At 41.3% G+C, this 17977-nt stretch overlaps 1 protein-coding gene across 3 annotated transcripts in view; it reads left to right on the top strand.

The window, feature by feature from the left end:
- Positions 1–2995: 2995 nt before the first annotated feature.
- man1a2 (mannosidase, alpha, class 1A, member 2) overlaps positions 2996–17977 on the top strand; it is a 149810-nt gene continuing 134828 nt past the window's right edge. The window contains exons 1-2 of one of the 3 annotated variants that reach the window (XM_085435334.1): positions 2996–3250; positions 4693–5203. In XM_085435334.1, the coding sequence (XP_085291460.1) occupies positions 4890–5203 (314 nt within the window). In that variant the 5' untranslated portion in view covers positions 2996–3250; positions 4693–4889. The other 2 variants (XM_085435336.1, XM_085435335.1) reach the window with 2 other exon arrangements.

Genomic DNA, 17977 nt, shown 5'->3' with positions numbered 1-17977 from the left:
CCCAGACCTCCCTCTCCCCAGCCACCTCCTCCAGCTTATCCGGGGGAATACCAAGGCGTTCCCAGGCCAGCCGAGAGATATAATCTCTCCAGCGTGTCCTGGGTCTGCCCCGGGGCCTCCTCCCGGTGGGACATGCCTGGAACACCTCACCCAGGAGGCGCCCAGGGGGCATCCTTGTCAGATGCCCGAACCACCTCAGCTGGCTCCTTTCGATGTGGAGCAGCAGCTGCTCTACTCTGAGCCCCTCCCGGATGGCCGAACTTCTCACCCTATCTCTAAGGGAGAGGCCAGCCACCCTTCGGAGGAAGCTCATTTCTGCCGCTTGTATCCGCGATCTCGTTCTTTCGGTCACTACCCACAGCTCGTGGCCATAGGTGAGGGTAGGGACTTAGATCGACCGGTAAATTGAGAGCTTCGCTTTTACACTCAGCTCCCTCTTCACCACGACGGACCGGTGCAGCGTCCGCATTACTGCAGTTGCAGCCCCAATCCGTCTGTCGATCTCCGGCTCCCTTCTCCCATCACTCGCGAACAAGACCCCGAGATACTTGAACTCCTCCACTTGGGGCAGGAACTCATCCCCGACCCGGAGTGGGCACTCCACCCTTTTCCGGCTGAGAACCATGGCCTCAGATTTGGAGGTGCTGATCCTCATTCCCGCTGCTTCACACTCGGCTGCGAACCGTTCCAGTGCGAGCTGGAGGCCCTCACCCGATGAAGCCAACAGAACCACATCATCTGCAAAGATCAGAGATGAGATTCTGAGGCCACCAAAGCGAAAGCCCTCCGCCACTTGGCTGCGCCTAGAAATCCTGTCCATAAAAATTATGAACAGAACCGATCAGGGGGCACATACTCCACAAATACAACAACCAGACCATTAATGACTAATTGATGTTGCAATGATACAAAAAAATAAGTTTGTCCTAGTAAGGACTCATAAATAACTACATATAATGAATGCTATGGAAATCTATTTGTTTTGTGTGCCTAAAGAAAAAATATAGATTGATTTATCACCAAATATTGGCACCTATATAAGCTGGGCTATAATATTTTATTAAATACACTTATTTGTTATACTGTATTTGTTTAACTCAAGAAAACAGTGTTTAAATCAACCTTTGATTTTTCCTTAATACATAAATAGATGATTCTCCGTCTCTTGCCAAGAGTGACGAATACAGCATATTAATCTAATCAAAGGAGCTTGCAAAGAAAAGCGTCTGGACTTCTTTAAGTTACTTGAAGACGTTTCACCTCTCATCCGAGAAGCTTCTTCAGTTCTAAGGTCAAATGGTGGAGAGTCCCAGATATAAACCTAGTGGGAGTTTCCCCCCACAGAGGGACAAAAGGACCCCCTGATGATCCTCTAATCCACTGAGCCAAGGTGTGAAACTGGGTGTGGGTCCCAATCAGCCAGAGTTTCGGGTGTGTTCATTGTGAAACCTGGCCCCACCTTATCATGCGAATTCCTGAGATCAGATGGCCCAGGATGTGAGTGGGCGTTAAGGCGTCTGGGAAGGGATCTCAAAACTGGATTATAGATGGCAGAGAGTTGGTGTCGTAAACCCCCGCCTCTGTTCAAAGATGGTCGCTCACAGTGGACATAGATGGCTTCTTTCACTCCTCTTTCAAACCATCTGTCCTCTCTGTCCAAAATGTGAACATTGGCATCCTCGAAAGAGTGTCCTTTATCCTTAAGATGCAGATGGACTGCTGAGTCTTGTCCTGTGGAGGTGGCTCTTCTGTGTTGTGCCATGCGCTTGTGAAGTGGCTGTTTGGTCTCTCCAATGTAGAGGTCTGGGCATTCCTCGCTGCACTGTACAGCATACACCACATTGTTAAGTCTGTGTTTTGGCGTTTTGTCTTTCGGGTGAACCAGTTTCTGTCTGAGCGTGTTGCTGGGTCTGAAAAGCACCGGGATGTCATGCTTGGAGAAAACTCTCCTGAGTTTTTCTGATACACCGGCTACATAGGGGATGACAATGTTGTTGTAACAATGTGGTGTATGCTGTACAGTGCAGCGAGGAATGCCCAGACCTCTACATTGGAGAGACCAAACAGCCATTTCACAAGCGCATGGCACAACACAGAAGAGCCACCTCCACAGGACAAGACTCAGCTGTCCATCTGCATCTTAAGGATAAAGGACACTCTTTCGAGGATGCCAATGTTCACATTTTGGACAGAGAGGACAGATGGTTTGAAAGAGGAGTGAAAGAAGCCATCTATGTCCACTGTGAGCGACCATCTTTGAACAGAGGCGGGGGTTTACGACACCAACTCTCTGCCATCTATAATCCAGTTTTGAGATCTCTTCCCAGACGCCTTAACGCCCACTCACATCCTGGGCCATCTGATCTCAGGAATTCGCATGATAAGGTGGGGCCAGGTTTCACAATGAACACACCCGAAACTCTGGCTGATTGGGACCCACACCCAGTTTCACACCTTGGCTCAGTGGAATTAGAGGATCATCAGGGGGTCCTTTTGTCCCTCTGTGGGGGGAAACTCCCACTAGGTTTATATCTGGGACTCTCCACCATTTGACCTTAGAACTGAAGAAGCTTCTCGGATGAGAGGTGAAACGTCTTCAAGTAACTTAAAGAAGTCCAGACGCTTTTCTTTGCAAGCTCCTTTGACTACGATGACCTGGATGACTGAGAACCTTCACAGACATATTAATCTAACACTACAATAGAATCATCACATCTGTGCTGGAAAAGGGTGCATCTCTAATTTAAGTATATCAAACAAATGCTAAAAAAAAATAATTGAGGTGAAGGATTGGACCATAATTTGCACAAATGTAGTATCATGCACGCTGCAGCTGTTTTTCAGTTTTACAGAGGTGAATCATAGGGACGAAGAATCTAGCCCTCTAGCAGGCTGGGGTGTGTGCCATTGTTGGTGTGCCTTTTTTTTACATACAGAACAGTAATTCTGCCCAGCGAAATTGTCAGACGGTCCCTAACTCGGGTAGGCAGAGTAGTTGATGCTGAATCGCCGAGCAGCAGCAGCTCGCACTCAGTCCGTCGCTGCAGTCCAACAGAGCGACCGGTTATCAACATCCTCTCCGCGGAGCTGTAACGCTATGTGGGTCTGAGCTGATGGTCAGCGGTTCAGCCACGGCACGACAGCACGGTGTTTCATTTGTGGACATGAGGACACCTGCTACAGCGACTCCTTTCAAAACGTGGACCGGGAATCCCGACAGGCATCGATTTTCGACGAGCATATGAGAAAGGTGGTGATGCAGCAGAGTGGCTTCCACACAAGAGACCGCCTCTGTCAATTCGCAGCCAGCCAGCTAGCTAGTGCTAGCCTTGTAGCCAAATAGCTAGCACCTGGGCAGGCTGAGGGTTTTAAAGCTCTGTCTTTACAACCTCCGGGGTAGCTCAAATGTCAACGGACCGAAACGCGTATGTCGGGCTATTTGTATTTATTGTGTGGGTTTCCCCCTGAGCGTTGACAGGAACTTTATTTTCCTTTTTTCTTTCCATTGCTAGCCAGTATTAGCCGGGTAAGTTAGCGCATTTGCTTGTTAGCTAGCGTTTTGTATTGGCTAATCACCTCACACAGGCTGGCACTGTCACAGAATGAACTTGGTATTCTGCGTGGAGACGCAGCTCCATACCAACATGATGGAAAAGTACAGGAAAAACAGGGCTCTGTTAACACTGTCTAGCGCCAACCCCGCAGGCTTTAGTACGAATAGGAATGTTTGTCTTTAAAGGGGTACTTGCTTCATTTCCATCCATCCTTTACATTCGCACTTGGAGCAGCTGCTGAGCCGAATGAGACATTTGCCCCACGTCTTCTTTCCACATCTGCCGGCACGAGGGAATAAAACCCTTATCTTTTCCAGTATAGCCCACGGGTGTTTAATAGGTGGGTTGATATTCAGATGTAGTACAGCACAGAAAGGCATGCAATGTACTTAGAAAGCGCGGCTTACTCCCTTTTTTTGGCTAGAGTTTGGAACACAACTGTGCATTGTGTGTTACTTTTGTGCTTTTTATCATGATACATGTGTGGTAGCAAGAAATACACCACTGCAATAAGATGAAACTGTAGAAAGAAAGCTGTGCTCACTCTGCGGTGGCACTAAAGCCAGTATGCGTAAAGGACACTTGATCGAACAGATACTACACAAACTCTTGATACCTTAAGCCTCTTGGAAAATCTATCATTTTTCTCATGGCCAAAGGATTAAGTCTTTTGTGTGTGTTTGTGGAAAGAGAAAGAGAGTGAGAGACTATTTTCCAGATGACATGTTGTTAAAATCACCATAGCAAGCCAAAAGGATTGTTTATTACTCTAATATATCAGCTCTTGCTTGATATAAGACATGCCATTTACTTGAGCTGTCACTTTGCTTTTGATTGTAATTCAGAGCTGTTTGGCTCAGTAGAAGCCTGTCAGGGAGAGTGCATGGTGAGAGGATACTAGTGGTTACAAAAGACATGCTGCCAAGGTGGAGAAATGACAACTGAAGGAAAGACTATAAAGGACATCAACTCGTCTATCCTGCCAGTGCATAGAGAGCATTGACTATCTAAAAAAAATGGTAAAAAATGAAGGAAGGAAAAGGCAAGGTTTTTCTACAATGGTGTTTAGTCTGTTAAATATGCTCTCATTTGATTTTTTTTGTCTCCTAACTGAATGCCTCTGTGTACTTTTTTTCAGAACTATCATGGCCATGTTCCTGCTGACAAGTCACCCTGTTACTGAGGGATCTCTGCCTCTTTTGGTTTCTGGACCTACCAAAGCAGGGATGAGATAATAAAGTTAACCAGTCGGTGCATGCCGCTACAGCAACCCGTGGCACCTGTGAAACCCACCTTACCCCATCCCTAGTAAAGTCAATTTCAAACGGTCAAAAGATGACAACGCCGGCTCTACTACCGCTGTCGGGCCGCAGGATACCCACTCTGTCGCCGGGTGCCTCCTCCTTCCCGCACCATAGGGCCACGTTGAGGCTCTCTGAGAAGTTCATCCTCCTCCTCATCCTCAGTGCCTTCATCACCTTATGCTTTGGGGCCTTCTTTTTCCTCCCAGATAATTCCAAGCACAAGCGCTTTGACCTGGGCTTGGAGGATGTGCTTATCCCTCATATTGACACACCCAAGGAGGGCAAGCACGCCTCAGGACAGGTGATCATACATGGACAGGGAGGACACGATGAGCACAGACACAGGTAAGGGCCCACAGATGTATTGTTAAGTGTAGAAAAGAAAGAGCTAGCGTGTCTTCATTTAAATAAGTATATGTATATATATATATATATATTCTGTGTGTATTTGACAGTGAATAAGGAGATCAGAAACAACTGGTTTTCTTACATATTAGTAAGTACTTAGTTTATCTTTGGTTCTTTACATAGCTTATGTCATTCAAACAGGTGTCTTGACACGTTTTTTCAAACAATCTGACGCCTCTGGATGTGTGTTACTGTTTGCCAAGTGATACACGTCAGCACAAATGCTCCTTTCATTTTGTTCCGTATTCCTTTGCACAGCTGAGTGTGCTCTGTGCTCTCTCGCCCTTTGTTTCTCCACTAGGTCTAATGGTTTTAGTTCTTTAACAGCAGGCATTTTATCACCTTGGCCTGAGTTTTGCTGTTTTGTTCCGCAGGCAGACATTGTTGAACTTGATGATCTAGAACACACAGGCTGTTTGAAAAGCCTTAGTGACTGCTTAAACAGGCTTGGAAATTAGTGTCAGCAGTGAGCTACATACTGGTCACTTTGGGCTTCAGTGTTGACATTTATCATTTGTTCTGTCCAGCTATCGCTCTGAGGCGCTTTCTCCCTCCTAAATCAGGGTCAGTGTTTGGTATCTCTAATAGTGTTGTGCCTTTTGGAATGCAGTGCTCTGCACAAGGTTCATGTGCATCTATCAAATGATATCTCAACTGACTCTGGAACACTGACAGAAACATTTACTTTTTTTAAAATCAGTATTTAAATGATAGAAAAGAAACTAAACCTTGTATTTACCTAATTTGTACTGCTGTGTTCATTTCAGAGCAGTGTGAGTGCCTCTGCTGCATTCATTTCTAGTCACGCCAGGTTCTCTCATAATTTCTCTCTGTTACCAGGCTGCAATCTGTGGGTTTCACTGTGTACGTGTACATATGAGGTGGGAAGGGTGGAGTAGAACACGTAGTGCAACACCAGAAGTGAAGATGGAGTTAGTCAGGTTAATGACAAGTGGTTTTCCAAGTGTTTCCCAACAAGTGTTCATCCAACTAACATGGAAAAACACCATAGAACACTAAATGTATGTAGATCTCATGGCAGGCTTGATCTCATGAGAGTACTAGCATTTCTTCTGCTGAGTTCCAGCTAAATTACCCAACAAGCACAGCTGTGATCCTCCTTTACTGAATAACATGCTAAAATGGACAGAAAACACAAGCTAGTGAAAATGCACAGATTCATTTTTAACATGCTGTTTCAAAATTACACTACACCGAACAACTGTCTAACAGTTGTAGGCAGTTTCCACTGCACATGCTGCAACGGTGCATTTTCACTGTTTCAATCAAAGTGGCTACACCGTGCGTAAGATTAGTGTGTAAGAAGTGGGAATATGCTGCGGAGATCTATTTAGCAATCACAAAATCAGACCGGTCTGAGGAATTGACACCAAAATCCAGTTAACAGCCAGTAGATAGTGACAGTTCCACAGTGCTGTGCTGTTTTCAAAAGCTAAAAACACAACAGAACCCATGAAATAAATCCTCAAGTCTTGTTTTCCTGTTAACTAACATAATCTTAAGTAGAACGTGCTCTTCAGGTGTATCTACTAACAAGCTCTGCTACACACATGTTCCACAAACATTACTGTGCTTTCAGTGTAGCCAAAGAACTAACAGTAGTTATTGTCCTTCTATTGGAGTGGTCTTTCGCTGGCATAACTCATTCACGTATGAATCATTCAAGCACATGCATATTATTTTGCAGCCACAAAATATTTATGACATGCATGAGTGCCAAAGGGCAGGTGAGAAGAACAATTTCATAGAAAAGGTCATCTGCAAGCTAGTAACGGACGTAATTAGTTTATCTGAAATCTTGGCAGGGTATTACCAAGCAGTTTCTCCCACAGTTTCAACGTTGCATTTTGCCTCCTTATTCCCTGTGATGCCCGTTCATATTTTCATTCTGAAAGCCTTTCTTTCAATGCTGCCTGCTTGAAATAACGTAATTGCTGTTGTCCAACGACTCAGACAAACAGAACAGGCAGTGCTGGGCTCAAATGGTGCTGCGTATTATCAAGTTTTTTTTGTTTTTTTTAAATGTCGAGGTGGGAAACTTGGAGTTATTCTTGCTTCACCATAAGTGGCAGTCATGTTTTGCTTCAAATACTTCTACTCTACTCGTCACTGAGGTCTTCTCGACTCTACTCCTATATTTCATTTCTGGGCACGTCCAAAACAAAATGGTCCCCAGGATGTTCCTGGGGACTAATTTACAAGTCATTTGAACGAGACAGGAAAAAAAATCAGACTAGTTAACTAGTGTAAAAGGCAGAAGACGCTGGGCGCAATCTAACAGACAAGGATAAACACTGACCTTAGAATAGCTGTGTATGAATTTAGGAGTCATTTGAGACCATTAACGGATTCCTCAACATTCAAATCTTGTTATGAATGTTGGTGAAATGTGCAGCACTTTGTGCCGTGTATACCGCTGGGGCCACACAGTGTCAGATTAGTTTGATAAATGTTTGCTAGCAGCAGTAGCCCCTTTCATGGCAGGCTAGCATCCACGTCTGTGCATAATGTGGTTACAAATTACTTGGACCACTTCAGTGTGGTTATATGCCAGTTTTCTCTCACACAGCCAACATACAAAAGTTCATTTTCTTCATCAATGTACTGCAGAGCTGTGGTGTTTCACGCAGCTGTCATCTTCTTACTTTCAATCTGTTTCATTTCAAGTTCCCTCACAGAGAGCGAGGGGGTCTCAGGCATTTGTCAGGGCTGCAGCACTAGTTGGTCTCAGGTGGCGTTGTAACATCTTTGAACCAACAGGTAACTTAGTAAAACAACAATAATAGATTTAACCGACTAGTATTTCTGGTGCCTACTAGCAAGAGTAGCAGTGTATAAATGTCTTGTTGACCGTGCACATGCCTAGTGTGAACGCAGTTAGTCTTGTGAACTGTGTCACTATAAAGCTGGAACATGGGAGTTTTACATATAATTAAACGTGCGTTACATTTAGGCCTTTCCTAATTTGAACTAGTAGATGGATAGTTCAAATTTCATCACCTTGGAGTATGTTATACATATCAGTATGTTTTAGTAAATCAGAATTTGAAATCTGATGTCTGCTTAAACACTTCCTCACTGGTGTGTCGAACTGGATGAATTTTAAATCAGCTGCGAGCGATTGGTTTTCCAGAGCTACAGAGGAACGTGACGTAGCATCAGACACACACAGCAGTATACTAACTGAGGTTATCGTCATGGGGGATAAACTTAGCTTCTGAGAAAGTCAGATAGAAAAAGAAACTTGACATTCGCAGGAAGAATTATAGCCTTCAAAAAATGGATTGATATGCATTACAAGGGCTTGGCAACATTGCTTTAAACTTCCATGCTGCAGGCTTGAAATAAATCCCATTCAACGTACTCTTCATGTTTTGGGTAAGCTGTTTAAATGAGATTCCAGTAGGTTCAGTGTGCAGTCACAGATGGCAGAAGGCATTTCTTCTTCTTCTTAATGAACTGAATACTTTTTTTTATATTTCTTTATTTTTTTATAGCCTTTTTCAGCTTTGTATTCAGATTCATGGATTTTTAATTGCTTAGTGAGCAACTCCTTGGAATTAATAACATGGCTGTGAGCGGGGGGGAAAAAAGCTACACAGTTATGAGCATCTTCACTGCCGTCCATTTTCAAGGATATACCAAGGACAGAAAAAATATAAATACGTTGCTTCACATTTGACGGAAATTAAGAGGAGTATATGAAATGTGATTAAAATACAGCCACTGAGATGTCACTGTGTTTTACAGAGGAAGAGTAATCGTAACCTTCCTGTCTGGAAATTAGTTTTATGCAAATTCAAAGTCAGGAATATGTGCTCCGTGTATTTTAACCTTACACAAGCATTCATGTGAGGTGTTTTTATCCTCTCCACCCCTTCTTATAACAGCTTATTGAAATCTGTTCAGTTTGCTTGTTGGTATAGCTGCCTCAGCTGTTCTTAAAGTGGTTATTGTGTGCTCCAGAGGACTCTGGGTTCAAACAGCCTCAGGAAAATGAGGTGTGCTAGCATTTAAAGAGACCCGCAGGAACCCAAACACGCTCATAATAATTTCACCTTTGCTTTATTCGGCCGCAGAAACCCCCACAGAACCAGTTCTTTGTTCACGAGCTCAACCTGTTAATAGTCCTGTAAAGCTTATGAGGGAGAAAAGGTTATTAATCTATGCTGGTATCCAGCCATTGAATTTTTGGAGAAACGAAATGTAACGGGGAAGAGGTATGTGTAGCCTTGCTCACATGGTGCCGGACTGAACATTGAGTGTTGGTTTTTGTAAACACCCAGGAGGAGTTGCGCTGCTTCCAGGGTTTCCCTTGGTTTCTGTGGGCTTATTCAAAAACAAGTTAACTTTTAGTTTACTTGATGTTTTTCGCTTTGGTAGTTACATAGCATGACCAGTAGGTGGGTTTGCAGGTTAAATTGGTTTAACTGGACCCTTATGTGACTGATGAGCAATGACATGCCTGAGTTTATTGTAGAGACATAAGAAGAACTTGTTAAGCTTCTAACATTTTGAAAATAAAAACAGCCCATAATAAAATAACCCACTTAAGAGTTGAAAGTTGCCCTGTTGCTGTAAATACGTGTCACTGAATATAATGCAAGGCATCGTAACCTTCCTGTCTGCAAGGCATTATTTTCTGGTCAAGCGTCTGTATTTTGGCTAGTATGATGCTTCGGTGATTATTTAGCATCTTTCAGCATAATTTTGAGTTTTCTACCTGAACAGTAGAGGGTGTTTCTCTGCTGAGGTTTTCAGATCAGCACTGAAATAGTTGGCTTTTAAAACTGAAGATATTTTAGATCTTCCACCCGTTATCTTATTAAAACTATGCTGAAGACAAGTAACAAGATGCTTAACAGACATTAAAGAATGGAGTTGTTAGATTGGTGGAACATTCAAGGAAGTTCTTTGCATTTCTGTTCTGACTTATACCATGGCTGCTTATTATATTGGCTTATTATATTGATGCCATAATACCTGAGAATTAAATCTTTCGCCTTATGTAAAGATCCTTTTGGTAAATAGACATTTAAAATCAGAATGGATGTTTACAAGTTTAAGTCTTAGGCTTTGCTGTTTGAATGCTCGGCTATAAAGCCCAGTTGAGCTCAACATACTGTGAGGCCAGTAATGATCCTGCCTTGGGTTTGTTCTGTTCTGGCTCAAACAACATAGGACTAGCCAGGTGCAGCACTGTAATCTGTAAAAGGGGCAAGAGGGCATGTTGGCAGAAGCAGTGACATTTTATCAGCTACAGTAGAAATGTAGAAGTCAGAGAAAAATGATCCTTATTCTAACCCTTTATGATCACATATACAGACATCCTGGTTGGTATTTAGTGTTGACTGGATGGATAGTGGTTTTAGGTATTACAAGACAAATTTAAAATGTGTTTGGACTTTAAAGAGGTGGTTGAATAACAAAGCAGACTGAAAATATTGCAGAAGGGATCAAGAAACTGTGATGACATTTTAGATGAAACCATTTATAATGAAAAATAATGAATTGTCATTTTGTGCCTTATTGTTTTGTTGTTGTTGTTGTTGTTTAGTTATTATTATTATTATTATTATTATTATTATTATTATTATTATTATTACATATGATCAGTTTAAACCTTATTGGCCATCCCAATCCAACAAATCTATTCATTTATTCTTGGTGTGAGTAATAATATAATTGTGTTGTCCTGGTTTGGACATGAACATTCATACTGGATACTTGCCAGGGTGTCCAGTGGGGTTTGACAGAAATGCCATCTGCCACCAATTTTAACCTCTATTTGGCTGTGGTCTTCTCCTTTTTAGTGAATCTACAGTAAACATTTATGAGGAAAAATGTTTATAATGTGTATCTATATTTTCTTAGAGCAACACATTTTCTTTCAACTGGACAAAAAGGCATCTTTTTATATTATAATGAAGATTTGAATTCTGCCTGGTCCATCCAGGCCTCCTGTAGTTTGGGAATTACCGAAGTCAATACTGCAATAACCTGTCCTCTGAATGATTATTTGCCTTTATTGTCCGGTAAATATCAGATCATCTATCAGTAGCTCCTTCTGTGGTTCAGTGAACCTGCCTCGGCATCCACATGCATTTTGGCACCTTCCTGTCTTTTTCCATAAAGTGTTATATAAAAACTAATAAAAAGGGCTTGTGTCTGGAGGTATTAGGTGCACCATCTGTGTAGACTATTTCAATCTCCCTCTCCCGCAGTGGAAGATGTCATTTCTTTACTAATCTCACATCATGAGTGTCATATCCCCATGTCACCAAACACGGTTGCAAGAAAAAGTTTCTGTACACTTTGGAATTATTGGGTTTTAAGATTTAATTTCTCTTAAATTGTGATGTAATCTTCACCTTCAAGTCTCAAATATAGACGGATGCAGTCAGACTGAATTCATAACACACTAATAGGGCACACTTCAAAACACTGATAAAATTATGCGACCTTGTTATGTGAATTTAGTAACTCACAGAACCTTCTGCAACACTTCTGGACCACTCCTTACAAAACTTACAAAACTTTATTATTAATATTACCGATTGAACAGCATTTTCAAACAATCGAAAAGCATCTCAGTTGGGTTAAATGGTATATCCAAAACATGAACTTTAATTTTTGTCCAATCATACCATTATTGTTGATGTCATTTTGTGCTTTGGATCATTGTACATTGCACCAAAGCTTTCCAGTTTATTAAATTTTGGACTGCTGCTTTGACATTCTGCTTTAAAATGTCTTCATACAGCTATGACCTGTTCATTTCTTTTTCTCAATGATTTTAAAATGTACTGGTCATGACATAACAAATCACCCACAAACCATGATGCTCCCTTCACCATGCTTTAGAGTTGGGTAACTGGGTGGGCTGAGGCCATTTGATCAAATTCGGTCCAGAAAAGGCTGTAGCTTGTTTAATTTAGTTTCTGAAAAGATAGGTTAAATAAAATTTTTTACCTCAAAATCTGTAAATAATAAGGCTAAATGATGCTAAGAGGTTGGATACCCATATTAACAAAAGGTATTGAGATTACATTTTTTGCTATAATCGGCAGGCCTATTGGCAAGGATATTAAAAAACAAACAAAACAAAAATTATTTACAAAATGCAGAAGAGTCTTTGTACATTTCAGATGTATTGCCTTAAATCTTTAATATAAAGTATTTTTTTTCCATAGAGGACAGAAAACCAGTGGTTACAACGGCTGTAGAAGTTCCTGCAGGTGTTTGGCTCTTCTTCACCTCATTTAAGAGGTCAAATTGTTCTCTTCCTGTGATCTTTGCAGGACTCCGACCCCTGAGGAGAGCAGTGTGCCTGCTGATTTTCCTTTGTTTCCACAGTTTGTCTTATTGTGGCTTTATAAACACCTCATTGGTCAACTGTCATTCATTCCCTGTCAGCTTCATCCTCTTTGTTTTGTTTTATTTTTATGTTTTGGACTACAATTTACAATGTTCCTTTTTCAGTGAATAATCCCTTAAGGACATCAGGAAAGAGTTTATTAAAGTCACAGAGCAAAGGGAGCTGATGGTCATTTTCCCATAAACTTCTATACTGGAAGTCTCTTTTGCAGCCAGCAGAAGTAAAATGTAAGGTATTTTCTTATTAGATTCTGGAACTGGAAGCATTGTCTGTTCTTGTGCACTGTCTGAAATGATCAGGCTTTGTGAATAACCAAACTTTGTAGAAACAGGAGTGCGTGCCTTCAACCTCAGAATCCCCACTTGTATCACTGAAGCTAACTTTCAGTGGAATTGTACTTTCTGGAGTCAGGATTGTTTATTGATTAGAGTAAATACTTTTATTATACAACTACAATTATTAGTATATTATAGGTACATAAACCTTTTCATGCAACTGAAGCTAAAAGCAAAGTTCAGAATGATTTGTATTAGATCAGCGGTCTCCAACCCCCGGGCCTCGGACCGGTACCGGTCCGTGAGTCGTTTGGTACCAGGCCGCGAGAGTTGAGGTTTAGGTGTGAAATGTATAGTTTTCAGGGTTTTTATCGGTTTTCAGCGTTATTTTGTTATCGTTTACTCGGTTTTCCTGGGTCTTTTCACGTGTGTTATGAATAAATCTTCTTTTTTTCGGTACCGGTACTAGTAGGGATGGGTACTGGTTCTGACATAAACGGTAGTAACCAGATCGAAAAGCAGCGCACATTTTGGTGCTTTATTTCGGTGCTTTTTTTTCCTGAGCTGTGATACACTTCTAGCCAATCATTTTACGTTTCCGAGGATAGTAGGCGGGGCCAGGTACGTACGTTCTTTTAGAGCAGAGCTACAGATTAAAAATGCCCAAGGCGAAGCGGTCAAAAGTCTGGCTGTACTTCACAGCAAAAGATGCAAACTCAGCAGCCTGCAACAAGTGCTTTAAGCTGATACTGTGATACTGTCAAAGGAGGTAGCACCTCGAATCCGATGAAACACCTGGCGACGCATAGCGTTTTTTTTTTTTTAAAAGCCGAGAAATGCACCGTATTTGATAGCTTGCTGCGAGACCTCACACCGAGCACATCTACTGCGGGTGTGGTGTCTGTTATCGGACCCAGAGTTAGCAACATCCCCAAAAACACGAAGAGGAGAGTCCTGGCCCCTAGCCCTGCCAGTGTAGCAGAAATGATGAGGATGATGATGCAGCAGCAGCCGTTCTTCTCTGCGTGAGTAGCTTAATGTTGTTCGTGTGTAATTTACGTTGAGTAGGCTAACCACGTTATTACATTAATGCATGTAAGGTGAACTAGCAAACATCATCATAGGTACATGCGGCTGTCTTCTTGTTTGATGGCAGATACTCCCTTCACCCTGGCCAAAAAGGCTAAAATGACCAAAGAAAAAGAGGGAAACGGCTAAACATGAGAGGTATCGGATAAAACCTAAACGATACCCATCCCTAGGTACTAGTTTTATTTTGTTGTATTTATCCGCGACACCTTAAAGGCCGGTCCATGAAAATATTGTCGGGCATAAACCGGTCCGTGGCGCAAAAAAGGTTGGGGACCGCTGCTCTTAATTGTTGTGACACTTGTTCGAAATGCAGAGAGGTGCGCTGGATTTGCCACACAGAGCAGCGCGAGAGTAAAGCACGAGGGAGAGGCTAATAATCGGCTCAGTCATTTTAAATGATCGTTGAAAGCCCAGATCGTAATCGTGATTAAAATTCGATTAATTGAGCAGCCCTAGTGTTATGCATCAGTTTCTGTTTCAATTCTTCAAATGAAATAGTACAACAATACAAGTACAACACAAGTAGTTTAATTGTGAACAGTGTTATGAGACAAGTGAGTTTATGATTCAGACACACCTGTAAGTAGCAGAAAATCTACAGGTACAACCTTTTTGTACTGCATCCCTCCAATGGATTTTAGTCATGTGACCACTAGTACCTTGGTTTTGCTACTTATTACATTGCCAGTTATTGTTAGTGTTGCAGGGCCGTAACTTTGCTTTTGCACTATGATAGGGCCATAAATCAACATAGCAGCGCAGCAGATCATATTTAAGGTCCAAGCCAACATAGGAGCACCTTTTATTTATCACATTTAGTGTGATATCATTCCTGTGTCTTCATGCTTAATTTCCCTGTCAGCTGCAAAGTAAATCTCTGTAGTTTTATTTATTAATTTTTCTTGTGTTTGTGTGTATGTGTGCGTGTGTTTATGCCTGGTGATAATCAAGGCGTGCTTGTTTGTATTTGCAGGCCCACCTATCACAGAAGCTCGTGAAACCATCCGTACTGTTTAGTGGATTTAACAGGGGTGAAGCTATTTAATAGTGGCTTCTGTTGTTCAGAGCTAAAAGGAAAGCAAAGTACCTTGCCAAGACAAAATGGGTTTTTTACACGTCAGCAAACAATGTAGAACAGTTATAAAAGTTAGATCTAAAGCAAGTCGATGGGGCTTCAAGTTTTGAAGCTAAAAATTGACCTATAATGGCCTTAAGCCTTTGACAACAGTGTAATTTTCCAATATTTTGATTGCTTTAAGAAGTCTAACAACCGTAGCTGAATGATGGTCAGAAATTCAGCTGCAAACGGCCCTGCTTGTTTTGCAAATAGATGAAAGAATTGATTTTGTTTTGGCCTATCAGTTATGTTAGAAGCTGTTATATATGGTTAGAGCAGCTGCTAATTCTGCCTTTCTGTCTAAAATTATAGTTGTCAAAAAAATGTCTCTCAGATACTATGTAAGCTGATGATAGCCACTTAAACATTAGAAATTACGTGATAGTCACAACCCCAGCCTTAAGGGGTCACAGGCTAGTGTACTCCTAGTGCTATCTCAAGTCCAGATAATTGGAAGGTTTCTGTCAGGAAGTACATCTTTCTAATCTTTATTTTTTATTTTTTTAAAAGTCATTTGTTGGCCTCATTGTGGTCCCCCCCCAGGTGTTGGTATTAAGCTTTAACTCTAGTATTATTTAGTATACTGTAAACCAGTATATTAGGGCGTGAGTACCCTCTTGACTGTTTTCTCAGTCTAAGTGTGGTTGTGGTGTGTACTGCCTTTTTTAAAAGTAATGATCACTGCGGTAGCAGCTGCCTTGCAGCCAGTATATTTGATTTCCAGTAACTCCAACATGCTCTCAAATTCCAGCTTGCTAGATTCAACATTTTCGAATACATTGACAATGTTTAATTTCCCTTATATAAAAAAACTGTTGGTGCATATAAGATGAAATTAAAAATTAAAGTTACAATTAAATAACTGAATGTCTGAATTGTTTTACAGTATCAAATGCGCCTTCAAGAAAGTCAAGAAAATACTTTAAACCCATACACCCGTCTGCTTACAGGTTCTTGTTACTATTCCCCTTTAATGTTTTCACCCTGTTGCTTTCAGAATAGATTTCAAAACATGCAGAATACTTTATCAAATGTAAGTCCATCCTTGAGATCCATGTTGACGAATGCTGATGCCAAATGATTTGTCTGTTGTCCATAGATTTCATCTGCTAGTTGTATTAAGAAGTGACTAGACTGCAGAAATACAATGGACTTCCATCAAACATGACACTGTTGCTTTGGAAAAGGAAAACAGTCAGACTTGCTTAGTGTAAATTACATTTTCTGTCTTTGTTTCTTTTTTTAATTTTCCATTTTTCATATCATCGTAATGGTATTTTGTTTGTAGACGACAGCTGCAGCCCTTCAGATTGACTGAAGTGTAAAGTCTGGGTGTGTGAAACAGAGATTTCAGGCCTTGTTTCTGTATTGTTTGTTAAACCAGTTTTTCCATATAACTTTTTAGCAATACGTGCCAAAAACACAGCGTGTGGTTTCTTTGTGTAGTATCCCTTAAGTTAACAGGAGGAGCAAGTCGGTGAATACATGCATTTACTCACCGGCATAGGTTGAGTATTAAGAAATATGAAATAAATGGTTAGTCATATTAAAATGATTCCATCACGTATCACTCAATTGCAGTAACAAATGAGATGATTTTGCACTGTATTATTTATTTTATCTGGTGTTCAAAATGTCTGAATCCATAAACTTTGAACCTTTTATGTATTTTGTAATATTTAATAGTAATTTCTGAATGGAAAAAACAAGGCGTTTTTCTTGCTAAATTGAGCTTTTGATTTAAGCCTCATATTGGCAAGAGTAAGTCATACAAGGTGCATTTAAAAAAATGCACCTTTTAATAAATCAAAACAGAGGAATTCAGGAGAAGTAAGAAGTGTGTTTTAAGTTGGGGCTGAATGTCTCTTAGCTAACGGTAGACTGTTATACACCCCACATGGATGTTTATATGATTATTCTGTAATAACAGCATGGCATTAGCCTTTACGTGTGTGTGTGTCTCTGAATCACACACCAGGTAAAATTGATTTATAGTCTGACTGATACAGTCTAGTTGACTCACAATTGACAATTCTCTCTTCACCACCTCTGTTAGTGGCATTTTCAATGGATTGCATTTATATAGCGCTTTTCGAGAACCTCAAAGCGCTTTACAATACCACTATTCATTCACTCTCACAATCATGCACTGGTGGAGGCAGCTACAGTTGTAGCCACAGCTGCCCTGGGGCAGACTGACAGAAGCGAGGCTGCCATATCGCGGCATCGGCCCCTCTGGCCATCACCAGTAGGCGGTAGGTGAAGTGTCTTGCCCAAGGACACAACGACCAAGACTGTCCGAGTCGGGGCTCGAACCAGCAACCTTCCGGTTACAAGACGAACTGCCAACTCTTTGAGCCACGATCGTCCCATTTTCAACATTTCTTTAAGTGATACAGATAGTGTATGGGCTAGATTTTTTTTTTTTTCTTCTGTTTTTTTTTTTCTCGACCAGTTTCTACATTTCTTGGTGGCTCTCATGTAGCCGATGCTGCACAAAGTCAACATGATAACAACGACATTTAATCACTAACAGGCAGTTCAACTGTTGATGGCTCTGTTCTAGATTTTTCCTGGAATAACTCCCAGACTGAATCTGGGAAATCACTGGAAATTAGCAGCAAGCCATCATCTTTGATAAGTGTGTGCATCCAGTGTAACTGCATGGCTCCCCACGTTAAGAAACGGGCTGCTTTACAAAGGGTGGATTAGGTGTCCTCTTAGAAAATCTCCGTATGGCAAGTACAGATCTGTGTGTGAGTGTACTTCTGGAGCTGGTTAGGTAAAAATGATAAATTTAATTATAAGCTTTTGGTTTTGAGTTTTGA

The sequence above is a fragment of the Copadichromis virginalis genome, linkage group LG16 (genome assembly GCF_057382275.1).
Source record: "Copadichromis virginalis isolate Kocher_CV1m ecotype Utaka linkage group LG16, C_Virginalis_male_GT1.1, whole genome shotgun sequence".
In the NCBI taxonomy this organism is placed as follows: Eukaryota; Metazoa; Chordata; class Actinopteri; order Cichliformes; family Cichlidae; genus Copadichromis; species Copadichromis virginalis.
Note: the sequence above shows the minus strand (reverse complement) of the source record. Positions and strands in the feature narration are given on the sequence as shown.